Source organism: Cricetulus griseus, chromosome 3 (assembly GCF_003668045.3).
Source record: "Cricetulus griseus strain 17A/GY chromosome 3, alternate assembly CriGri-PICRH-1.0, whole genome shotgun sequence".
NCBI classification, from domain to species: Eukaryota; Metazoa; Chordata; class Mammalia; order Rodentia; family Cricetidae; genus Cricetulus; species Cricetulus griseus.
The window spans coordinates 72,972,437-72,997,932 of record NC_048596.1 but is presented as its reverse complement, the minus strand read 5'-3'; the positions used below and the strand labels follow the sequence as shown (position 1 = coordinate 72,997,932).

Sequence of the window (25,496 nt, the reverse complement as noted above, 5' to 3'; positions counted from 1 at the left end):
TATTTTTTCCCTCAGCCTCATAATTTTAGAGCACAATTCCTGTCAGTCTTGTGGTGAGAGACCTTGTACAGTCTTCATTTGATTACTTGGTCAATTAAAACGTGAAAAGGTAGGCACCAATAGTTTTCCCTACACTGTTGTGAGGGTTACATCAAGTTTTTTTGTGACCAACAGCCACCTATTCTTGGAGGGATGACCTGAAACTAAGGGAGGTCAATGTGAGGGACTGTTATGGAGGAGCCACCGAGGGCATCCTTGGCTCCGGAAGCACATCTGGTGGGAATGCCACTGTTCACTGGATGAAAAGGGGTGTTCAGCCTTGGCGCAGTCTCAGCTCCAAGCAAGCTTCCAAGTGAGACCCTGGCTTTGGGCTCCAGTGAGCACAGGGAGCCCTAGCCTAGGAACCGCCTGTGGATTACTGGGTTACTATCAGACCTTTACTTCCATAGGACACAAGGGTCCTCAGGCCTCTCTCAAACTTATCAGACTGAACCCTGAGACAGCTTTAAATCTAGTTACGCGCCCCTTGGGTCTGTCTGTCCGACACAGCTCAATATCCCCCGTCGGTGAAACGGGCATTTTAAAACAGGCCCAAGCGATGTGTAGCTAGGGCGCCCAGCACGCAAGAAGCCCTGGGTCAGACGCCCAGCAGCCCATACACCGGTTACGGCGGCGCACCTGTAACCCCAGCCCTCAGCAGACAGGGGCAAAGAGACCAGGAGCTCGAGGTCATCGTTCGGTGCGGAGCCAGTTCGATGTTACTCTGCCCGAGAAATAACAGGGGCCCGAGTGGACCAGCGGGAGGAAACCGACCGCTTCGTTACGTACGCGGGGCCGGCAAAGCGCCTGAGTCACCGCTCCCGCTTGTATTTTTCCACCTCCCATCCCGCCCAGGTTTTGGTGGATTCTACGGGAAGCAGCCCGTTACGCCGGGCTCCGCACGCCTGGCCACGCCTCTCTGCGCGGCGCGTCGGCCCCGCCCACAACAGGATCCGCAGATTCGCTACCCGACTCCTTAGGGTTATCTGGGCAGCTTCCCTTGTCTGAGATTTGTCATGAAACTCTGAGGAGACTTTTCCCCCCTGTGAGCATTTCGCCCCGAGTCGGAAGTGGGCTGCTGCTTGAGTTGTGCTAGAAACAAACATCCAGGAGTACTGGCCGACACCGCCAACGGGGCTCGGCTACCCGGGCGTCCTTTTCTCGACTCCACCGCAGGTGAGCGGAGGTGACGGCCAGAGCCCAGCACGGTGGCGAATCTGCAGCGCAGCCTCACAGGCGCTAGAGCTGCGCGAGGAAGGGGCAGGCAAGAGGAGCGAAGGAGCGCGCATCCTGTCCACTCTCTCGCCCCGCCCGCCCGCTCGCTCGCCCGCTCGCCCGCCCGCCTCGCGAATCTGCGTCGCCCGACGCACCACTCAAATCTCCCGAGCTCCGGCCGGCCTCCTCCCCCTCGCTCCGCCCCCCTTCCCTCAGGGGGCCCGTCGCAGCTTTCGTCGCCGCCGATTCGTCACGAACCCCAAGGCCAGAGCAGCTGGATCAGGGTGGTGCAGTCCACTCTCCGGGGGATGCGGCCAATCTTCAGGCTCCCTGGGCTACGACTCCCGAGCCTTACAGGGCGCCGCCCGAGGCAAGGCCGCCACACTCGGCCCCGTGGACCTCTCCGCAGCGCTCGCGGCGAAAGTGCGAATGCAGACGCGGCGCCCGCTGGGCCTCGTGCAGGTGGCGGTGGTGTTTGGTGCGCGCGCCGGGGAGGTGGTGGTGGGGGGGCGCCGCCGCCCCGCTGCGGGGCCGGGTCTCGCGCTGCGCCGCCGCCGCCGCCGCCTCACGCCGCTGAGGTGCTGCGCGCGGTGGGGGAGGGTGAGCCGCTCGCCACGAGCGGGTGAGTAGGGCCCTGGCGCGTGCGTGCGTGCGTGAGTGCGCGGAGCCGGGGTGTGTGTGGGGGGGGCACCGAACGCGCCCGGGCGGGAGGAGAGGGCAGCGGCGCGCGTTACCCGCCCCCCCCCCACCCAGCGCCCGCCCGCTCGCTCGCCCGCTCGCCCGCCCGCCCGGATTCAGGGACCGAAGCTGGGTCTCAGGCTCGGTCTCGCGGTGTTTCCAACGCCCCGAAGAAGTGCCACCTCTGGTCCAGAGGATCGGGGCGCGGGGACGCGAGCGGCTGTGTGGGAGCGGGAGCGGGAGCGGGGCTTGGCCCGGGCCGCTGGCCGGTGAGGAGGCGGGAGGGGGCGGGGCCTGCGAGGGGACGGGGGAGGGGTCTTGCGTGGAGGCCAAGTGGGGCGCGCTAGGGAGAGCGGGAAGGTAAGGGGGCGCGAGATGGGCCCTGGGCCCTGAGGGTAGAATTGGGGGTGGAGAGGAATGGAGTGTTACGGTGAACCTGGGTCCTCAGGGCAGAATCTGAGGGAGCCGTGGGTCATGCTGAGGTATGGAAACCGGACTGTTAGGAGAACCTGGAATCTGGGCAAGCCATTGAGGGGACAGCAACGGAGTCAGGCCGAAGCCTTGGACCCCCATTGCGTATCCCTCTTTTCCTGACAGTGTAAATGAGCAAGGATGGACCAGGAAGGTGGGGGAGATGGGCAGAAAGCCCCGAGCTTCCAGTGGCGGAACTACAAGCTCATAGTGGATCCTGCTCTGGACCCTGCCCTGCGCAGGCCTTCTCAAAAGGTGTACCGCTATGATGGAGTCCACTTCAGTGTCAGTGTGAGTGCACCAGACCTCCTCTTGGCTTCCTTGGTCCTCCCCCCATCCCCCTGTTGAATATCCAACACTAGACCTCCTGTACCTGTAGCTTGGTTTTCTGAGAATGAGCAAGTTACACCAGCTCTTCTGTATGTGGCTTCATAGAGTCAATAGCCTGGTAGATTTTCATGCTGGTCTCATTCTGTTTACTAGGACTCAAAGTATACGCCAGTGGAAGACCTCCAAGACCCCCGCTGCCATGTCAGGTCCAAAAACAGAGACTTTTCTCTCCCAGTTCCGAAGTTTAAGGTAATTATCTGCTGGTCTCCCAGCATGTTGGTTCTCGGAGAGTGTCAAGGATCCTAGCACCCTGGTCTTTTCATAGTCTTCGAAAGTGGCTATTCCAGTGGATCACTGACGACCAGATCATTGCTATTGAGTCCGTGAGGCTGAGATGTTTGGGACAGGAGGTACACTTGCATAGCTGAGGTGTTTCTAGTAGAGGGATGAGGTATAGGGGGATGCCCTAGTTATTCAGCAGTTAGGGGTACTGCTAAGGCCACTGCCCACTTGGTGTCCTTGGTTCCTCACTGTCATTTGGGTATGTGCTCCAACTTGCTTGTAAGAACAGCTCCATTTCCGGATTTAATGGGATATTCTTCAAGCTTTGGACTGAGCCTAGAAAGCTGGTGGTTCTTTGTTTCCTTCCAATTTTGTTTTTTTCATTGATTCTTAATTTATCGGGTGCTTTCACCTCTTTCACTTTCCCTGAGCAGTCTCACTTAAGCTCTGTTTTCTGAATGTTTATTTCCCATACCTATTTCCATCTAACACCTACCCAGACACTAGAGACTTAAACACATTATCCTTATTCTCTCGGTCCTTTTCGTTTTTTTCTTTACTGAAACAGCAACACCAGGTACTCAGGTGCATGAGCTAGAAACCTACGAGTCACCTGGTAGTTATTTCCTTTCCATAGTCATAATCTTTGTCTTTCATTGCTGTTTTCTTCATGCAGAGTCTTATGTATTTCACTTGGTTTTCCTGGCTCCCTCCTCAATTTTAGCTTCTATCTTGCTGTCATTAGTCTCTGGCACTGTTGTTCTTACTTTATGTTCTCATTTTATGTTTCTGAGTGTGTCTTTTCTTTCCTTTGTTTTTTGTTGTTGTTGTTGTTTTGTTTTTGGTATTTTTCAAGACAGGGTTACTCTGTGTATAGCCTCAGCTGTTCTGGATCTCACACTGTAGACTAGGCTAGCCTTGAACTCAGATATGCCTGCCTCTGCCTCCTGAGTGCTTCGATCAAAGGCCTGTGCTAACATCCTAGGGCAAGTCTTTTTTTTTTTTTTTTTTTTTTTTTTTTTTTAATTTTTCGTGTGTGTGTGTGTGTGTGTGTGTGTGTGTGTGTGTGTGTGTTTACACTCAAACTTGCATGCTGGTGTGCACATGCAGAAATTAGAGCATAATTTGAGGAAGCCGGTTTTCACCATGTGTTCCAAGGATCAAACTCAAGGTTGTCAGGTTTGATGGCAAGTGCCTGTATCCACTGAGCCATCTTGCTGGCATGCTAAGTTTGTTTTGAGGCATTGGCATGTGATCGAATTGGGCAGGCCTTATCACTTCCTTGACACCATACCCCTGTTATATCCAAATCAGACCCTCTTCAGTGTTTAGAAAACATCAAGATGGATAATTCCATGTCTTGGGAATCTGTCGTTTTGGTAAGCTTTGAGTTATCTACAAAGTCCAGTAAGAATACCAGCATCTTTATGAATCTTGAATCTCTTTCTCATTCTTCTCTGTATGAAGAATCCTTTTCTTGGCTTGAAGACACCCTGTCTACACCTCTTTTACCACTGTGTCATGTTTAAATTGTGTGGGTTGCTTATCTGTATTCTTTTCTTTCTGAGGCATGGCCTCCCTAGGTAACCCAAGCTGGCCTTGAACTGAGGATACTTGTACATCAACTCCAAAGTGCTAGTATTATACGAGTACACACTACAGTTACCGCTGTATTGTCTTTTCTGAATGGGAAATTTTTTTCCTACCTGTGTCTCTCCCCCCCCACCCCCCTTGTTGTTTCAAGACAGGGTTTCTCCAGGTGACAGTTCTGACTGTCCTAAAACTTGCTTTATAGATCATGTTATGATAAAGCTCAAGGGGGGGACCTTTTCAGATTCCATGTTGAGCGAGGTTGCCGAGGTAGAGGGACAAACATGCCAGGCAGGCAGAGCTTAGTGAGAAATTTTATTAGAAAGGTAAGGCAAGCAGGGAGGTAAAGAGAGGACAGAAGAGAAGAGGGAGACAGGAAAAGTCCTGTCTGTCCCAGGAGAAAGGGAGTGGGAAAGAGAAGAGAACAGGAAAGAGAGGGTAAGTGGGCGGGGATCTTTCTTCTAAAGGGGTTCTTTGCACCTTCGTGGAGACCACGCAACCGTGAAACCCTGAGGTGACCAGAGTACTACCTGAGTGCATTCTGCCAGGTGACAGGGCAGGCCTGCATAATGCCTGAATCTTTACAGACCAGACTGGCCTTGAACTCACTGAAATCCACCTGCCTCTGCCTCTGTCTCCAAGTGCTGGGACTAAATGAGTGTGCTACCTTTGTGTTTCTAATATTTAGCCTATGGTAGTTAGTAGACCTGAACTAATAGATTATTTCCTTTTACTACCTTTTGTATGTGTTGGTTCTTAGATTTTGTGCATCTTTTCTTCCTGATTTTTGTCATAAGAGGCATTGAAAAGTAGAGTTCAGGACTACTGCAGGGCCCCTGATGCCCACCACTTGCCCATCATGTCAGTCTCGCAGACATGTCTTGATCTCATGGATCTCTCAAGTTTCCCAGATGGTAAGGGAACTGTGCTCATTATGGAAACCCCAGAGTAACTCTTGTCTTTCCACAGCTGGATGAATTCTATATTGGACAGATACCACTGAAGGAAGTGACTTTTGCAAGGCTTAATGACAATGTGCGGGAAACCTTCCTGAAGGATATGTGCCGGAAATATGGTGAGGTGGAAGAAGTGGAGATCCTTCTCCATCCCCGCACTCGTAAGCACCTGGGCCTGGCCCGTGTGCTCTTCACCAGCACTCGGGGTGCCAAGGAAACTGTCAAAAACCTGCACCTCACCTCTGTCATGGGCAATATCATCCATGCTCAGCTTGATATCAAAGGTGAGGGCTCCCTTGCCTGTTGCTTAAGGTTGGTCTCTAGCAGGGATTATATCTGTAAATAACTGGCAAATACCTATTGGGCTCAGCCAAGTAATTGTGGTCATGCTTCTTTACCCAAATTCTTGAGGTCAGGTGTGTTTCTAAACTTAAAATCTTTCAAGTTTTAGAGAAAATTTAAGGTACATGGAAGGTTTTTTGTTGTTGTTTTGTTTTGTTTTATTTGTGTGTGTGTGTGTGTGTGTGTGTGTGTGTGTGTGTGTGTGTGTTTTGCCTGCATGTGTATCTGTACAGCATGTATGCCTGATGCCCATGGATATATAAAGTCAGAAGATGGTAGCAGGTTCCCCTAGAACTGGAGTTTTGATGGTTGTGAGCCACCACATGGGTGCTGAGAACTGAACTCCAGTCCTCCAGAAGAGCAGTCAGTACACCAAACTGCTGAGTCATCTCTCCTGGCTCAGTGAGGCTTTTTGTTTGTTTGTTTGTTTTGAAATTATAGTTTGTGCCTGCTTTAGTGGCACATATGCTAATATTGAAATTTCAGGTAATTGAGGAACTGGAGTTTTAGTAGTAGAAGACATGCCTAGCATGCTCATGGCATGCCCAAAAAAAACAGATCTATGAGGATTAACATCAATAAAGCAGAGCTTCATTATGGCATGTGCCTGTAATCCTGGTGTTTGGGAGACAGAGATGGGAGGATTGTTTGAGGCTTACCTGTCTACCGAGATGATTCTGGGCCAACGGGGGCTACATAATGAGATCCTGTCTCAAAACACCAAAAAGGAAATGGGAGATAACTCAGTGGGTAAGTATAGACTTGAATTTGAATGAACATGACTCATATGAAATCCAGGTATAGTTGTGTATACCTGTAACTTCAGTAACTTCAGTGTTGGTGTGTAGGGACAAACAGATGCCAGAAATTGACTGCCAGCCAACATAAGAAATGACAAGCTTCAGTTTTAGTGAGACCCTGTCTTGAAGGGGTGCAATAGAGGGCAATAATGGGAGACATCCAGTGTCGTCTTTGGCCTCCATGCATTTGCACTTGTACAGTCACAAGTCCATCACACACACAAAAAGAAAGATGGAGGTGGTTTGAGCTGCTTTCAAGGAATTACAGGGGAGAAATGAGACATGGCAAACTAGGTTACAGTGCTATCTAAGGGAAGCAGCTGTTAATTGGTGTTTGCAAGTGGGAGTCAAGGCTAATGTTCTCAAATTTGACTTTAGACTTTCATATGTAACCTCATGGTTTTATGTTTGTTTGTTTTTGAGATAGAATCCCACTATATAGCTTTGGCTGACCTTGAACTCAAGAAATCTGCCTGCCTCTGCTACCTGAGCTCTGGGATTAAAGAGCCTTTAATAGTTTCTTTGGGTTTTTTGTTTGTTTTTGACTTTGTTTTATAGGTCTCATTCCATAGTTTATGCTGCCCTTGAAATCTTGATCTCATGGGTTTTATTTTTGGTGTGTTTTTCTGTTTTGTTTTGCCTCTAAAGATATATTTTTGCTTTTGTGTGTGTGTATATTTGTGTGAGTATATGTGTGTGTGTGTGCAAGTAACCACAGAGGCCAGAAGAGGATGTTGGATTCCCTGGAATTGGAGTCAGGGATAGTTATGAGCCACCATGTGGGTGGTAGGAACAAACCCAGGTCCTCTGCAAGTGTTCTTAACCACTGAGCTTCTCCAGGCCCTTGTTTTCAGGACAGGGTCTCATGTTGTCAAGCCTGGGTTTGAACTTCACTTATAACCAAGGATGACCTTGACTTCTAATCCTTCTTCATCCTAGATTATAGGCTTGTGCCAGTATGCTTAGATTTTGTGGTGCTAGGGATGCAATCCAGGGTTTTGTACATACTAGGAAGATATTCCACCAATTTAGCTACACTCCAGTTCCCTGTTTCATGTTTTTGAGTCAGTCTTGCTATCTGTCTCTGGTTGACCTGTTCTGTGTAGTTCATGTTGAGCTGGATGGATCCTTGGCCTTGCTTCAGTCTCCCAAATATGAGGATTACAGACATGTACTACTCACTATATTGGCACCTCTTTGTTTTTAAGGAATACATTCTTCTGGATTTTTTTTTTTTTTTCTTGAAATTTCAAGACAGGGTTTAGGATTTCTTTGTGTAGTCCTGGCTGTCCTGAAACTGTCTCTGTAGACCAGGCTGGCTTCAAACTCATAGAAATCCACCTGCCTCTGTCTTTCTAGTGCTGGGATTAAAGGTGTGTACCACTACCTGGCATCCTTCTGAAATTTTTTCTTCTTATATTTATTTGTTGTATGTTTGCATGTCTGTTGTATGTGTGTGGCAACAAGTGGGAATTTATTTTCTCCTTCCACCATATGGGTCCCAGGAATCCAACTTAGATTGTCAAGCTTGGTGGCAGGCACTTTATCCACTTAACCCCTTCCAAGAGCTTTTACATCATTGTGCAAGGCAAATAAATGCCCCTGAGGGTTGGATTAACTCTTGCAGCTACAGTTCTGCAATCTTTAGTTGATAACATAAGGGGTAATGGTCTTAGCAGCAGATAGATCTTCTCTACTTTGTGCAGAATACTTTTGTTGTTGTTCTTTTTTTTTTTTTTTTTGAGGCAGAGTTTTGCTGTAGGTTTTGGAGATTGTCCTGGAACGCTCTTTCTTTGAAGACTGGGCTGGCCTCGAACTCACAGAGATCTGCCTGCCTCTGCCTCCCAAGTGCTGGGATTAAAGGCGTGCGCCACCACAGACTGACTGATGTTTTAGAGAATACTACTCAAGAAATTGTAGGAAGCTTGAGGCCTGAGGAAACAAGAGTACCAAAACAGGGCAGTTGTTTTTCCTTTTGACTGTTGATTCCCATTTCTCTCCATCTAGGACAACAACGAATGAAGTACTATGAATTGATTGTCAATGGTTCCTACACTCCTCAGACTGTGCCCACTGGAGGCAAGGCCCTGAGTGAGAAGTTCCAGAGCTCTGGTGCAGCCACTGAGACGGTGAGAAGCTTGTGACTGCCATGGTGTTAGGCACATGGACTCATTCCCTGGTGACCAGGAACAGGAGCCATCTGGGAAGGTCCTAAACTTTATTGTTAAGTATAGGAAGAGCTAAGGAATGATGCCTAGGTGCTTTCAGAAACAAAGAACTGGGATTCTTGGACTGGGGCAGGACACATTTTTAAATTGTTCCTGATCTTTTTTCTTTCTCTTTGCCTCACTTTTTCTCCAGACTGAAGCCCGCCGACGATCTTCCTCTGACACAGCTGCCTACCCAGCAGGCACTGCTGTGGGGGGCACCCCTGGCAATGGTACTCCCTGCTCCCAAGATACAAATTTCTCCAGCAGTCGACAAGATACCCCATCTTCCTTTGGCCAGTTCACCCCTCAGTCCTCCCAAGGAACCCCCTACACACCTCGGGGTAGCACCCCCTACTCTCAGGACTCTGCCTACTCCAGCAGGTATGGAAAGCACACCTGTCTTAGCATGAGCCATTTGATTCTGGGAGCTGCAGCTGTGAAGAACAAGCCCCAAGTGTCTGTGAGAAGGAATTGGAAACTATTTGTTTTTGTCTGTAGTTTCAACTGACAAATTGCTATTTATCAGGGATAGTAATGTGGACCTAATCAGCACATAGAAGCAGATGTTGAGGAATTTTGTTTTTAGGGGAGAGAGAGAGAGAGAGAGAGAGAGAGAGAGAGAGAGAGAGAGAGAGAGAGAGTGTGTAGTTATAGAAGGTTGTCTACCATCATGTGGGTGTTGAGAATTGAACCTGGATCATCTGCATGAGCAGTCTGTGCTCTTCTGAGCATCTCTGCAGCTCATTTTTAGATTCTTAAAATTTTTATGTGTTGGAGTGTTTTGCCTGCGTGTATGTCTGTGCACACAGTATTCTTAGTGCCCATGTAGAGGATCAACCTGAAACTAGAGTAAGAGATGGTTTGAACTACCATGTGAGTGCTGGGATAGAATGTATATCTAGAGGGTATTTGACTGTGAGAACAGAAACGATCAGGTTTGGTCACATAGGGTGGAGCCAGCTAACTCCCTGGCTTCTTTTTCAGCAGCACTTCAACCTCCTTCAAACCCCGGCGGTCAGAGAACAGCTATCAAGATTCTTTTTCTCGCCGCCATTTCTCTGCATCTTCAGCTCCTGCAACCACCTCTACTGCCACATCAGCAACTGCAGCAGCCACTGCAGCCTCCTCTTCCACACCTTCATCCTCTTCATCATCGTCGTCCTCCTCCTCCTCCTCTTCCTCAGCCTCTCAGTTTCGTGGTTCTGACTCTAGCTACCCAGCATATTATGAGAGCTGGAATCGCTACCAGCGTCACAGTTCCTACCCACCCCGCCGGGCAACTAGAGAGGACCCTCCTGGGGCTCCATTTGCTGAAAATACGTCTGAGCGTTTCCCACCTTCCTATACCTCCTACTTGGCCCCTGAGCCTAACCGATCCACTGACCAAGACTATAGGCCCCCTGCCTCAGAGGCCCCACCTCCAGATCCTCCAGAACCTGGTGGTGGTGGCGGTGGTGCCAGCAACAGCGGTGGTGGTGGTGGTGGTGGTGGGGCACCTAGCCCTGAGAGAGAAGAAGCCCGGACTTCCCCACGGCCACCTTCACCTGCCCGTTCTGGCTCCCCAGCCCCAGAAACCACCAACGAGAGTGTCCCCTTTGCTCAGCACAGTAGCTTGGATTCCCGCATTGAAATGCTGCTGAAGGAACAACGCTCCAAATTTTCTTTCCTGGCCTCTGATACAGAAGAAGAAGAAGAGAACAACAGTGCAGGCCCTGGGGCTAGAGATGCAGGGGGTGAGGTGCCTTCTGGGGCAGGTCATGGGCCCTGCACACCCCCTCCTGCCCCAGCTAACTTTGAAGATGTAGCACCTACAGGGAGTGGAGAGCCAGGGGCTGCCCGGGAGTCGCCAAAGGCCAATGGACAGAATCAGGTGAGCCTGGAGTCAGCCATAGGATCTGGGAAGGAAGCTTATGTATTAGGGGAGAGGGGAGATGGCTCAGACAAGAAAACAAATTTGAGGGCAAGCTCAGGGAGCTGCAGTAGGAGCTGTCTGTGACTCTCCTCCATACCCTGCAGGCTTCTCCGTGTTCTTCCGGAGAAGATATGGAGATCTCTGATGATGACAGGGGTGGTTCACCTCCTCCAGCCCCAACGCCCCCCCAGCAGCCGCCGCCACCACCGCCACCGCCACCTCCCCCTCCTCCTCCCTACCTTTCTTCCCTTCCTCTGGGTTATCCTCCCCATCAACCTGCCTACCTCCTCCCACCCCACCCAGATGGACCACCGCCCCCTGAGTACCCTCCTCCACCTCCTCCACCACCACCCCACATCTATGACTTTGTGAACTCCCTGGAACTTATGGATCGACTTGGGGCTCAGTGGGGAGGGATGCCCATGTCCTTCCAGATGCAGACCCAGATGTTAACTCGGCTCCACCAGCTTCGGCAGGGCAAGGGATTGACTGCTGCCTCAGCTGGTCCTCCTGGTGGGGCCTTTGGCGAGGCCTTCCTCCCTTTCCCACCCCCACAAGAAGCAACCTATGGCTTGCCCTATGCTCTGTACACACAAGGGCAAGAAAGTCGTGGGGCATACTCCCGGGAGGCCTACCACCTGCCCTTGCCCATGGCATCCGAGCCCCTGCCTTCTTCCTCAGTCTCGGGAGAAGAGGCCCGGCTGCCTCATAGGGAAGAAGCAGAGATGGCAGAAAGCAAGGCCCTGCCATCAGCAGGCACTGTGGGTCGAGTGCTGGCTACCCTTGTTCAAGAGATGAAAAGCATTATGCAGCGAGACCTCAACCGCAAGATGGTGGAGAACGTGGCCTTTGGAGCCTTTGACCAGTGGTGGGAGAGCAAGGAAGAAAAGGCCAAGGTGAGGAGGTCTGGTGCTGGGGACCCTGGACACTTGGGTGTTTTGCTGAAGGAGATAGACCTTTGACTTTCCCAGATTGCCCAGTTGAAAGTAGGGATAAGAGAAAATGAAGTGGATTTGGGCATTATGGGTAGGGGAATCAGGCACAGAGCAAAAGGTAAGCATAGGCCTGGGCCACAAGAGCTTTGTCCTGGTTCCTTTGCTACTTGCAGTGGACAGAACTCATAAGTGTTTCTGGGCCTGTCACCAGTTCCACCATTTGTCACATGTTTCCTAAGGGTGGATGGCCTAAATTATCAGACTTGAGAATCTGCTTTAGCTGGCCAGAGATAGTGTCAGTTAATGGATGTCTATGTTCCTGAGGCACATTGTTGATTCTTGGGCAGGAGGGAATACCTGTGCTCTGGGTTCTGCTGCTCAGTCTCCCTACTATCTGCAGCCATTCCAGAATGCAGCCAAACAGCAAGCCAAGGAGGAGGATAAAGAAAAGATGAAGCTCAAAGAGCCAGGCATGCTGTCCCTCGTAGACTGGGCCAAGAGTGGCGGTATCACAGGCATTGAGGCCTTTGCCTTTGGGTCAGGGCTACGAGGGGCCCTGCGGTTGCCTTCATTCAAGGTATCCAGGAATGTGGTGATAGGGAAAGCTGGTGGGCCTCCCTTCCTTGGGGGAAATGGTGGTTGGGAGTCGGGTGAGGCTGTGGGTGATGATAGTTGAGGGTTTTTTTTTTTTAATTTTCCCTCCTTCCTCATCCTCCTCCCTGATTAAGTTCTAAGTGGGCACAATTTTTCTGATCTGCCAGGTAAAGAGGAAAGAGCCATCAGAAATTTCAGAGGCCAGTGAGGAAAAGAGGCCCAGGCCTTCTACTCCAGCTGAGGAAGATGAAGATGGTAAGTAGAAGAGAAGGGTGGTCTGCTTAGAGTCAGATAGGAAGCAAGAGACGAGATAAGGGGTCAGGGTTATCTCTAAGGGTGAGGCACCAAATGGAGACCTTGATGCAGAGTTAAAGTGAATGAAAGGAGTTCCAAAAGGCATCAGAAACATCAGATCAGCTTCTCCCTGAGTTATGAGTTAGTTACGGTTCTCAGCTCTGCTGGCTGATTTAAATGGTTCTCTGTTTTGGTTTTTCCACTTACAAAGAAATTTCACATCTGGAGTTGACCATCTAATGCTTTTGTAGGATAGCCTTCATAGTCTGTTGAGTCTGGGCTGTTGGTTGGCAGCTTGTGTGACTTGAAGCTTCTTTATTGAGTCAGAGTTGTCTCCCTAGAGAACTCTGCCTTTTATTATTTTCTGGGCAAGATAAAAAGAGTTGGCATCTTCTTTCACCCAGCTTAGAAAATGATGAAAGAAAATCTGTGGGATATAGCTTAAGTTGTATGACATGTTGGTGTGCTCATCTGTGTGCCGAGTTTCAGCTTTCCTGTCTGAGTTCTGCCTGTCAGTGAAGTGGGCAGTCGTCAGTGTAAAGTTCTTTCCATCGGGCACGGGAGAGCAGTGATCACTGATAACTTATAACTGCTCCAACTTCCTCTTGCAGATCCTGAGCGAGAGAAGGAAGCTGGGGAACCAGGACGTCCAGGGACCAAGCCTCCGAAGCGAGATGAAGAACGAGGGAAGACGCAAGGCAAGCACCGGAAATCCTTCGCTCTGGACAGTGAAGGGGAAGAGGCATCCCAGGAGTCTTCCTCAGAAAAGGTAAGATGCTAGGCAGCCAGCAGGGCTTCATGGGTGAAATCTTGTCTTTTTCCTATTAGTCTCAATTTGTCCTTTTCTTTAAGGATGAGGATGATGATGAGGAAGATGAGGAAGATGAAGAGCGGGAGGAAGCTGTGGATGCCACCAAGAAGGAGGCAGAGGCATCAGATGGTAAGTGTAGACAGTTGAGTAGTGTCCAGGTCTGGGGAAGAAGAGATTATACTATCTTGTTTAGCTTTTCCTGAATTCATAGACCTTTCCTGCTGGACTTCTGGCTAGTCTTGCCCTTCGCAAAGTCTTTGGGAATCCTGGGACTCTTCGGAACATTAACCCTATTAATTCAGAGTACTCCCTGTTCTGAAACAGGTCTCCCTGTGGACAGTCCTGCGAAGTTGTTTCTTTTCCCCAGGTCCTAGAGGTGAAGGGTATACATTCTCCTCTTGCACCTTGATGCTGCCAATCCAGACCTTCTCATGTTAGAGCACTGCTCTTCTGTGAGTGAGGCCCAGCTGTCACGCAGACAGGATACTCTTTAAGGGTGATGATCTAGGGTAATGATGTCTGGCAATGTGCTAGACCTAGGAAAGAGCCACTGTTGTCTATATGGCGATAGGCATTCTTCTGAAATACTGTTTCAGCAGTGGCCAGGGTTGGTAACAATGAGATTTGAGGTCTCACAGAAGAAGCAATGGGCTGGGTTACCTGCTTAGAATGAAGACAGCTGCCTCCTGTAGGTCCTTTGGCTGCCTTCCCATCAGCTTTGAATTTGTTGTCTTTGCTCCTTCTGGTCTGCTTTCTCATTTAAGTTCTTGGGGACAGGGTCTTTAGCCCAGACTGGCCTTACTTCTTTTGTAATCCTTTTCTAGTTCTGCCTCTACCTAAATGGAGTGCTAGAATTATAAACATGCCATCATGCCTGGTGTGTGCCATGCTGGGGATCAAACCTAGGGCGTTGTGCTAGACAAGCACTACTAATTGACCTGTGCCCCCTGGCTCCTTTGCTGCAGTCTTGACTGATTTCTGTCTCTGTTTCCTTCCTTCTGTTCCAGTCCATTTTCCAAACTGCTAATAAAATTTTCTTTCCTAACATATACATTTTAGGAAATGTATTCTCTTTTCTCCAAGGTCTTTGCCTGATACCCTACTTTCTGCCAGAGTGACACTATAAGTCATTTGTTTAGTCAGACTAGCTGCTGTTCATATGTTCTTTTCAGCTTTGTCTCTCCATGTTCCAGTTCCCCACCATCACTAACACCTTCTAATTTACTCTATTCTGTATTCTCTCACTCCCTCTTTCTCTCTCCCCTGTCTCTCTGTCCTCATTACCTTACTTATCCTTTCAAGTGCTGGGATTACAGGCATTTTCCATTATGCCTCTTCAGGATTTCTTAGTGCTCTGTCATCTAACCCCGATCTTCCATAAATGTGGTGTATAAATATTTTGGGGTTATGCCATGATACGTATGTGCATGTGTGTTGGCTCTCCCATTCCACCATGTAAGCTTCAGTGTTCAAACTCAGGTCATCAGTTTGGCAACAGGTGCCTGCTGAAGCCATCTTGCTGGATCCTTGTTTTGTTTTGTTTTGTTGAGGAAGAGTCTCACATAGCCCAGGCAGGCCTCTAACTTACTATGTAGATGAACATGACCTTAAACTGTTGATCTTTCTGCCTCTACCTCTAGATTACATTTACCTACCACCGTGACTGGCTTTTTATTGATTGATTGATTGATTTGATTTATTTAACTTTATTTTATGGGGCATTGGTGTGAAGGGATCAGATCTCCTGGAAATGGAGTTACAGACAGTTATGAGCTGCAAGATTTATTTATATATACAGTATTCTGTCTGCATGTGTGCCTGTAGGCCAGAAGAGGATGTCAGATTGAGTTACAGATGGTTGTGAGCCACCATGTGGGTGCTGGGAATTGAACTCAGGACCTCTGGAAGAGCAGCCAATGCCCTTAACTGCTAAGTCATCTCTCCAGCACCTATTTTAAGATTTTTAATTGTTTTGTTTGTTTAAGACAGGGGTTCTCTCTGTAGCCCTGACTGGCCTAGGACTCACTCTATAGACCAAGTATCCTCAAACTCCTAGAGATCCACCTGCCTCTGCCTCCCAAGTGCTAGGATTAAAGACATGTGCCACCACTGCCCAGCTGACTGTCTTTTTATTTTAATGAATTTCTTTAATCTAGCATGCATTATAGTATTTGCATTGTGACACTATACATTTATTTGGCTATGTACTATTCATATCTTCACTACTCCTTGCTGGTAGCCTTTCCCCTGAATTGGCCTTCCTTTTACTTTGATGCCTCATTTGTTCTTTGCCCTCCCTTCTTGTTCCCTTCTTTTAGACCTCTCTCCACTCCCTCTACACACCCAGTGTCCTGTCTTACTTTTTTTTTTTTTTTTTTGTGTGTGTGTGTGTGTGTGTGTGTGTTTTGAGACAGGGTTTCTCTGTGTAGCTTTGGAGTCTATCCTGGCACTCGCTTTGTAGACCAGGCTGACCTCGAACTCACAGAGATCCACCTGCCTCTGCCTCCTGAGTGCTGGGATTAAAGACGTGTGCCACCAATGCCCGGCCCTTTCTACTTTCAAATCACATAATGTTATTCCAGAATTCTTTCTGAGTCCAACTTCACAAACCCACTTTGGTAGTCCAAGCTTGCCAGTCTCCAGGTCTCTCCCTGTTTTTGTGTTGTTGTTATTGACACTACTCCTTCGTCTCCATTTGTTTGTGATGGGCTGTCTCCTCCCAGACTTGTTCTTCTAAGTAGAACCCATGGCTTTCCTTTCTGTGTTTTTCAGTCCCTTTTGCTGACATTGTTGCCGTGAGCAGATACTTGCTTATTTACCCTCTGACTTCTTGGACTTCTAGCACCTGGCTTAGAGCCTCACATGCAAAGTATTTAGTGACTGACCCCCAGCTTGACTACTGATTGTCTCTTCTGGATTTCCAGGTGAGGATGAGGACAGCGACTCGTCCTCCCAGTGCTCTCTGTATGCTGACTCAGATGGTGAAAACGGTAGCACGTCAGACTCTGAGAGTAGCAGCTCCTCTTCCTCTTCCTCCTCCTCCACCTCCTCTTCCTCCTCCTCCTCCTCATCTTCCTCATCAGAGTCCTCCTCTGAAGAAGAGGAACAGTCAGCAGTCATTCCCCCAGTGTCACCAACCCCCAGAGAAATCCCAGAACTCCTTCCAGCACCTGATGAGAAGCCTGAGACAGACAGGGTTGTAGATGCCGCTGTCATGCCTCTCCCTGAAAAGGGGATGTCACCCACACGGCCTGCAGGTAGGTGGCATGGGACAGGTGCCATGACTAAGATGTGTGTTTGTCAGTGTCTACCTACACTTTGTGCCTGAGGTGTTGTGTATATATGGGGGCAGTTAAATGGGCACATAGTAACACTGACTCGTAACTGAGTTCTGCTTTGCTTTCCTTTGTGGACATGTATGGCCCTTGTTAGTCTATAGCACACGCATGTGATGATCCTGCTGTGGAGACTATTCATTCATTCATTCAGTACAAGTTTATTGAGGTACAAAGATATGATGGCGTGTCAGGCTACAGGGAAATACAGGCCAGTTAAGCAATAAATGCATAAAAATAACTATGATTTCAAACCAGTAAGTACTATGAAGGAAAAGTGCAAGGAACTCAGGCTCCTGAAAGCGTCTGTGGGTCTGGGAACATCCTCCTGCTGTAGCACAGTTGGGCTGAAGTCTGGGCTAAACAGACAGTGAGGAGGAATTAACAGACATAGGCTCTGCATAAGGCACAGAATGCAAGTTGGGAGACCTGGAAGAAAGTTCACTCTATGGTGAGTTGAAAATTTAGGGTGGATGGTGGCCAGAACTGGAGAAGTGGGTGAAGACCAGTCCATGCAAAATGTGGAGCCTATGTAGAAAGCAAATCACTAGATATTAGTGATTTGAAAGGATGCATTACAGAGAGGAGTTGGAAAGGAGCCTCTATTCAGAGGCTGGGGAGATAGTGAAGAATGGAGAATGGGAAGCTGGGACTTAGGGGTCCCTCTAAAATTTTATATTTTTGGTTGTAAACCTAGCCTTTAATGGCTGAGCCATCTCTCCAGCCCTAAAATTAAATTTTAAAAAATGTTAGCATCCATAGGATGCTGACCTCTTCTGACACCTCATTCATTCACAGCCTCTCCTGAGTCTGGGCAGTAGAGACTCCTTCCATTTTCTGGGCCCACATATGCATCCCAAAAAGACTGTTTTGTAAGAAAGAGAGAGTTGGAAAAGGGGAAGGAGATATAAGGGTCTCATTAGAAGGGATACAGGAAAAATACAGACTGGGGATAGATCTCAGTAGGTAAAGTGCTTGCCACACAAGCCTGAGAACTTTTTTTTTTTTTTTTAATTTATTTAACTTATTTTATGTGCATTAGCGTGAAGGTGTCAGATCCTCTGGAAGTGGAGTCACAGACAGTTATGAGCTGCCATGTGGGTATTGGGAATTGAACTCCGGTCCTCTGGAAGAGCAGCCAGTGCTCTTAACCACTAGCCATCTCTCCAGCCCCAAGCCTGAGAACTTTTAGGTTTGATTTTTAGCACCCACATAAAGGTGTGATGGCTTGCACTTGCAACCCCAGGTTTTGGGAAGCAGAGACAGATCCCTGAGGCTAAGCTCCTTGTCCCACTGAAAGATTGTGTCTCAGAAAACAGGGTGGACAGTTGAAGAACTACAATTGAGGCAGAGATTGGGGGACAGTGGAAATAGGAATGAAGATAGAAGATAAATGACCTGGTGATACTACATGCCACAAAAAGATGTTCAGTAAAGTGATCCAGGATTACGGGCACTGATGACTTGAAGTTGAGTTGCGGCCTCTGGAGTTTTGAGTTAAAAACATTGGCAATTGTATTATAGAGCCAAGGCTTTGGGAAGAACAGTCTGTGGAAGAGCAGTGAGAACACTGATGTGAACTCAATTGTCTACCCTGGAGAACATGGGATGAGAGAGTGTAGGCAATGGACAAAGCCAGAGAGGGATATGTTTTGTTCATCAAGCAAAGCAGAGCTTTAAGAAGGTGGGAGTTAAAATCAGGTGTTATGGTTTCATGCCTATAATCCTAGCACTGGGGAAATGGAGGCAGGAGGAGCTTTTAAAAGCTCAAGGTCATCCTCAGCTACCTGGTGAGTTTGAAGGCAGCCTGGATAGATCTGAGGCTTTTTTTTTTTTTTTTTTTTTTTTTAAATTTTATGTGTTTATGTGGGTGTTTGCTTGTATGTCTATGTACTACATGCATATAGTACCCACGGAGGCCAGAAGAGGTCATCAGATCCCCTGGAACTGGAATTACATACAGGCTGTAATTCCACCTTGTTACGTGCGGGGAACTGAACCTAGGTCCTCTGCAAGATCAGGAAACACTCTTAACTGCAGAGCTATTTCTCCAGCTTCTATCTTTAAAGAAAGGAGGGGACAATGGAAGATGGTTCAGTGGTTAAGAAACCCTGGCAGCTCTTGCAGAGGACCTGGGTTCCATTCCCAGCACCCATCTGGAGGCTGAAAACTATCTGTAATTCTCATTCCAGGGGATCCACAGGTAGTGAAAGCAATCATACACAGAAAAATTTGGGTTTTTTGTTTTTGTTTTGTTCAAGAGGAGGGTGGAGCCAGGTATGGTGGCACAGGAGTATAGTCCCAGCTGCTTGAGAATCTGGCAGGATATCAAGTTTGAGGCCATCCTAGGCTATTCAGACCTAAACTTGACAATTTAGTAAGACTCTGTATCAAAATAAAATTTTACAAAGGTCCAGCTATCTAGTTCAGTGATAGTAATTACTTAGCATGCATGAGGCCCTAGGTTCAATGTACAGAACTAATTGAATGGATGGATGGATGGATGGGTGGGTGGGTGGGTGGGTGGGTGGGGGTGGGTGAGAGGGCCACAGAAGTTAAAATAAGATGGAAGTGCCTTGGACTTAACAGGTTCATTGGAATTACAAATTTCAGATGAATAGTTCAGACTGAAGACAAGTATTAAGGGGTGAGGAAAAATAACGTGAGCTGTGTGGTGGATAATACACTCCTTTAATCCCAGCACTCAGGAGGCAGAGGCAGGCGGATCTCTTGAGTTCAAGGCCTGCCTGGTCTACAGAGTGAGTTCCAGGACAGCCAGGGCTGTTACACAGAGAAACTCTGTCTTGAAAAACAAAAAAACAAAATAACAGTGATAGCTAGTTTTCTCTAAGGGTAGAGTATACTGGGCTGTGTGGCTTAGTACCAGGAGATTGGGGAAGGCCTGAAAAGGTAGTCCACACTTTGCTCTGGAAAGTGGCAACTTAATAAACAGCCTAATTGAGGAAAGATTGTTAAGTGTCTAGTGATAGCAGGCAGTTTCAGTCAGTTAAATAGCAGAAGGGAAAACTGGGTATAATGGTACATGCCTGTCATCCCAGCATTTACAGAGGAGTCCGCTTCATCTTGGGCACCAGTGAGTTCCAGGCTACTCTGAGCTACATGAGACCTCTCTCAAAAAGCAGGGGATGGGATGGGCAAGTGTTTATGTTTACATGGTATGCCTGACTGGGAGACAAGTAGAACACCTTAGTCTTCCCTTTCTTTTGTCTTGTAGTTTGGTTTATTTTTGCTTTCCCCAGGAATTAGGTTTCCTCTGTTTCTCCATTCCAGCTCAGTGTTCATACCCACCAAATCACCAGGCTAGCAATAGGCCAACCAATTTGCTATCTTAGACCCTCTTAGGAAAGTTTCTGATTGGGCCAGGTTGGGTCAGGTGACAGTCTTTGTGGTATCAGTTGGTGATGGCCCTGAGGGAGAAAACTGGGAGGAACTAACTTCTAGGGTCTTGTTTTTAAGCATTTGAGTACATAGAGCAAATCGCAGGAAAAAAGTAGTTGTACTGACTGAGCAGGTAACCCAAAAATTGTATCCTAAATGAAAGCCTGGGGAAGTGAGGGAACAGAGGGATCTGTGTGAAGAAAGCTGAGTTGTTTGTCTAGTTGTATACTTTGCCACTGTCCGAGACCCACGTGATAGCTAGGACCTAGGACACAACACATTGAAGGGCCTTATTTAATACTCCCAAGTAAGATGCAGTCAATTTAAGGCACTAAGTGCAGTTGATTGCTGCCTGGCCAGTCAGACGTGGAACTGACTGCCACTTAGTTCTGAAAATGGTAGAGCCAGATGTAGAAGCTCTGAGCCCACAAGGGTCTAGTCATGGAATATGTTCTGTTCCGGTGGTATTATAAACAGTCTATAAGCCCAGTGTTAATGGGAGCCCTTCTCCCCAGTTTTCCTAGTTTGGCTAGACATTTGATTTGGTTGGTTATCCCATTCGAAAGAAAGCTTCCTGCACTTAATTGTCTGCTGAGTTTTCTCCATACCTGACATGACCAGACTCAGTATATGCTGGAATAATGGACAGGTATTATTCTGTTCAGGGAGTACACAGTGCTGAGAATGATACGGGCAGGAGAGAGGCAGACAGAGTGTTGGCTGTGTAAGCATGTGTGTGTATATATCACCATGAATGTACTAGATGGAAGCTAAGGCAGAATAGGGTGTAGAACTTGATGAAGTAAGGCTGCCTTGCTCCAATATAGCTGAGCCCAGGTCTGCAGTCCTGACAGTTGTCTGATGAGGTTGACCTGTGCCCATGTGCTTCTATCCCCAGGTTCCACTGAGGAAACACCTCCTAATATACCACAGCCTCCGCCAGAGCCACCAGCTGGACCTCCAGACCCTGCCCCTCGCCTGGATGAGCGCCCCTCTTCTCCTATCCCTCTCTTACCCCCACCCAAGAAACGCCGGAAAACTGTCTCCTTCTCTGCTACAGAGGAGGCGCCAGCTCCAGAGCCTCCCCCAGCTGCCCCACTGCAAGCCAAGTCTCCTGGCCCAGTCTCTCGGAAAGTTCCCCGGGTTGTGGAGCGGACCATTCGTAACCTGCCCCTGGACCATGCATCTCTGGTTAAAAGTTGGCCTGAGGAGGTGTCCCGAGGGGGTCGGAATCGGGCTGGAGGTCGTGTCCGCTCTGCTGAAGAAGAAGAAGGCACAGAGTCAGGGACAGAAGTGGACCTGGCAGTGCTGGCTGACCTAGCCCTGACTCCAGCCCGACGGGGGTTGGCTACCCTACCCACTGGAGACGACTCAGAGGCCACCGAGACCTCAGATGAGGCTGAGCGCCCAAGCCCTCTACTCAGCCACATCCTCTTGGAACACAATTATGCCCTGGCCATTAAGCCCCCACCTGCCACACCAGCACCTCGGCCCCTAGAGCCAGCTCCTGCCCTTGCTGCACTCTTCAGCTCCCCAGCTGATGAAGTCTTGGAGGCCCCTGAGGTGGTGGTGGCTGAAGCAGAGGAGCCAAAGCAACAGCTGCAGCAGCAGCAGCAGCATCCGGAGCAGAAGAGGGAGGAGGAGGAGGAGGAGGAGGAGGAAGAAGAGGGGTCTTCAGAAAGCAGCAGCAGCAGCAGCAGCAGTGATGAGGAAGGGGCTATCAGGAGGCGCAGCCTCCGCTCCCACACTCGACGAAGACGGCCACCACTCCCACCCCCACCCCCACCACCTCCTTCTTTTGAGCCAAGGAGTGAATTTGAGCAGATGACCATCCTATATGACATTTGGAACTCAGGCCTGGACTTGGAAGACATGAGCTATTTGCGGCTCACGTATGAGCGGCTATTGCAGCAGACCAGTGGGGCTGACTGGCTTAATGATACTCACTGGGTCCATCACACAAATATCCTGAGCCACAGAGCTTGCTTGTACCCTAGAGCAAGACACAGGGCTGGGATGGGGTCAGCATTCCCTGGGGTCATATGGCCAGAAATGTCATCCTCAGGTCAGTCCTACAGCTGCAGTGATCTCCTGTCTGTCTAATTTACTGTGCCTTGATTAGCTTTGGGGTTCTCTAGTTGCCAGCTGTCTTTTCCCTCTGCCTTGTGTCTCCTCTGACTGAACAGGTAAGATCTAGACTTGCCTTCTCCTGTCTGTCTCCTGAGTATTCTCACTATCAGACCAGCTACCCTGTAGGCTGGGTCTGGGGTGCACAGGAGGTGTGAGCCCTAAGGGACTGGCCAGTAGGGAACCTGTTCTCTTCCTTAACACCCTGCACTCACCAACCTAAGCACTCCAAAGCGTAAGCGACGGCCCCAAGATGGGCCCCGGGAGCATCAGACAGGCTCTGCACGCAGTGAAGGTTACTACCCCATCAGCAAGAAGGAGAAGGACAAGTACCTGGATGTGTGCCCTGTCTCAGCCCGACAGCTGGAAGGCGTGGACACTCAGGTAGAGTCCTGCCCCAAGCCCTAGCTTGCTGCCTCCTTCCTGTCCTTTAAGCACTCATCACCTGTCTTGCTCACAGGGGACTAATCGGGTACTTTCTGAGCGACGATCAGAGCAGCGGCGGTTACTGAGCGCCATTGGCACCTCAGCCATCATGGATAGTGATCTGCTAAAGCTAAACCAGCTCAAGGTCAGGAGGGGAAACTGGAGGAGGGAGGAGACCCAGTGGAAAAAAAACCACAGCAAGGAGATTGCCCCTGGCGGGATCCTGTGGGACGGGAAGGCGGAAGGAAAGGGAAGGTGCAGGTTTGTGAGAACATCAGCAGTTAAAGCTACCTTTTGTCCCCTAGTTCCGGAAGAAGAAACTCCGATTTGGCCGGAGCCGAATCCATGAGTGGGGTCTGTTTGCCATGGAACCCATCGCAGCTGATGAGATGGTGATAGAATATGTTGGCCAGAACATCCGCCAGGTAAGGTTCCACTCCAGCACCAGCCCAGTCGCTGACTACAGCAGCATGGGATTTCACCATCTAATCTTTTGTACAAAATCTCACTCATTACTGCCGCTGCCGCTGCCCAGCTTTGATGTTAGTGGTCCAGCCAGGAACACTGGACAATAATGATAGTAAAGAGTGGTGTTGATACTAAAGGGTTGTAGGTGTTGTGGGGACCCAGAACCTCCCAAAGACCTGCAAGCTAAAGGGTAATGAACTCCTGGGGCATCAGGATATATATGCTCCAGTTCTGAAGACAGAATTTGCAAAGGCTCAGAAGCTGTCCTCTTCGGAGGATGAGGCCAATGCATCTGTTCAGAGCCAGTGACAGGGATGTGAACCTGGACATGCAAGTGGAGCCAACTCCTCAGAGCTGGAACCCTGTCAGTCAAGTGTAGCCTTGTGGGTGGATGGGGAATGTTCTGGAAGTTGTGCAAACAAGGACTTGAGAAGCTAATAAGCTCCCTCTGGCTGTGTAGAAAAGAGCTTGTGTGGACTGGCCTCAGTGGTGCTTAATGGCAGGTCAGAGCCAAAGTATGGATGAGGTAGTGGCAACAGGGGTGACAGGACTCTAGCCTGTGGGTCCAAAGTGGTTGACAGAACCAGGTAGTTGGCTGTAGAGGATGAAAATAAGGTGTCAAGGCCTTCCTCGGGGCATCCCCAGTAGCTTTGAGGAATGTGGTTGGGAGCAGCAGAAGGAACACAAATGCAGTCAAGGTTTGTCTCAGTGCAGATGTGAGCTTGGGGTCCTAGGGTTGTAGGGGTGGCATCCCACAGTCCTACTGAGGTGGGCTTGGCTGGAGGTGGAAGCCTGGGAGGAGTCCTCACTTAGAGCTGGTGGTTAGAATTCTGCAAAGGGGTAAGGTCACTCAGTGAGAGTGGCAAATGCATTGCCTATTTCTTGGGAATAGTTGCCCCTTGCTGAAAGGCCTTTGTCCTGGCACAGACCATCTGCCATCTGCTCTCACCAGCTGCCCAGTAGGTGTCTGGGAAGGATAGTCCTAGGAAAGGATTCAGTTGAAGGCATGGCCACTGTCACATCAGAAGCCGCTGCAGGCCCACAGTATACTGTGAGCTCCACTGTGGCCACACAGGTTCTCAGCAGAGAGTCCTTGTGTGACTGACTTTGGATCAGATTGGGTGGAAGCAGGTAGACCCAGGGCATATCCAGTCAGCATGGCCCAGGAGCTGTTGGCTTGGTCAGCTAGCTCGTGCAGTGGCTGAAGTCCATGCATGTGTTCATCTCATCCTCCTCCCAGATGGTAGCTGACATGCGGGAGAAGCGCTACGTTCAGGAGGGCATTGGCAGCAGCTACCTTTTCCGGGTGGACCACGATACCATCATTGATGCCACAAAGTGCGGCAACCTGGCCAGGTTCATCAACCACTGCTGCACGGTGCGCTCAGGGCTGGGCCAGGGCTGGGCGGGGCAGGGGTGAGGGGGGCTGCGGCTTACACTGCCCCTCCTGCAGCCCAACTGCTACGCTAAGGTGATCACCATCGAGTCTCAGAAGAAGATTGTGATCTACTCCAAGCAGCCCATTGGCGTGGATGAGGAGATCACCTACGACTACAAGTTCCCACTCGAGGACAACAAGATCCCGTGTCTGTGTGGCACTGAAAGCTGCCGTGGCTCCCTCAACTGAGGTGGGGCAGGACTGGTGCCCTCACCCCTATTTATTCCCCCTTGGTGCCCTAAGCTCCCAGCACCCCCAGCCTTAGTGGGCTCAGCAGGGCCCACATGTCCCCATCTCCACATGTGGGATAGGGGCCCTGAGCCCAGCAAGGGAGCCTCAGTCCTTTGAGGTAACTTTTGACTCCCCTGTACCCCACGCCCAACCACCCTCTTATTTTTTTTTTTTTTTCTTTGCGGAGAAGAAGCTGTAAATGTTTTGTAGCTGCCAGCAGCTGTTTCCTGTGGAAACCTGGGGTACCAGCCTGTATAGATGCTATTCTTGGGGGCTAAATAGCCCCCTCTGCTTCATGTTAGTGGGGACTTCCCCCTTCAGCTCTATGTGCACCCCTCCCCAGTTTAGGGGTCTCTGGGGCAGTGGCCATGTTCTCCCCCTGGGGGGGCCTTTGGCCCCTAGTCCTGGGAACTCTGTGCCTGGAACCCTGCCTCATCTGTTCCTGCCAGACCCTGTGGGTCACCCTCCCACCCTGGTGTCTCAGGGCTCTGGCTCAGTGGGCCAGGATGGTGGTGGGCAGGCCCTTCTTGTTGGGCTGGATTGTACATAATGTTAATAGTGAAAACCCAACGCCACATTTTTATAATTGTGATTAAACTTTATTGTACAAAAA

The 25,496-nt window shown here is 49.4% G+C and overlaps 1 protein-coding gene across 7 annotated transcripts; it reads left to right on the top strand.

Moving 5' to 3' along the window:
- The first annotated feature begins 1,020 nt into the window (after positions 1-1,020).
- On the top strand, positions 1,021-25,496 carry Setd1a (SET domain containing 1A, histone lysine methyltransferase). Of its 7 annotated transcripts, none has more exons than XM_027404495.2 (19): positions 1,021-1,215; positions 2,530-2,694; positions 2,887-2,982; positions 5,575-5,845; positions 8,711-8,832; positions 9,065-9,294; positions 9,898-10,783; positions 10,930-11,721; positions 12,161-12,337; positions 12,522-12,609; positions 13,260-13,417; positions 13,501-13,588; positions 16,384-16,716; positions 21,092-22,156; positions 22,532-22,704; positions 22,781-22,891; positions 23,052-23,171; positions 24,455-24,592; positions 24,668-24,841. In XM_027404495.2, exons 2-19 carry the CDS (start codon positions 2,545-2,547, stop codon positions 24,839-24,841), a joined length of 5,172 nt encoding a protein of 1,723 aa, XP_027260296.1. In that variant the 5' UTR covers positions 1,021-1,215; positions 2,530-2,544. The 7 variants fall into 7 exon arrangements, with proteins under 7 accessions (XP_027260296.1, XP_035298072.1, XP_027260295.1 ...); XM_035442181.1 differs by lacking the exon at positions 1,021-1,215 and adding an exon at positions 1,495-1,624; XM_027404494.2 differs by lacking the exon at positions 1,021-1,215 and adding an exon at positions 1,576-1,716.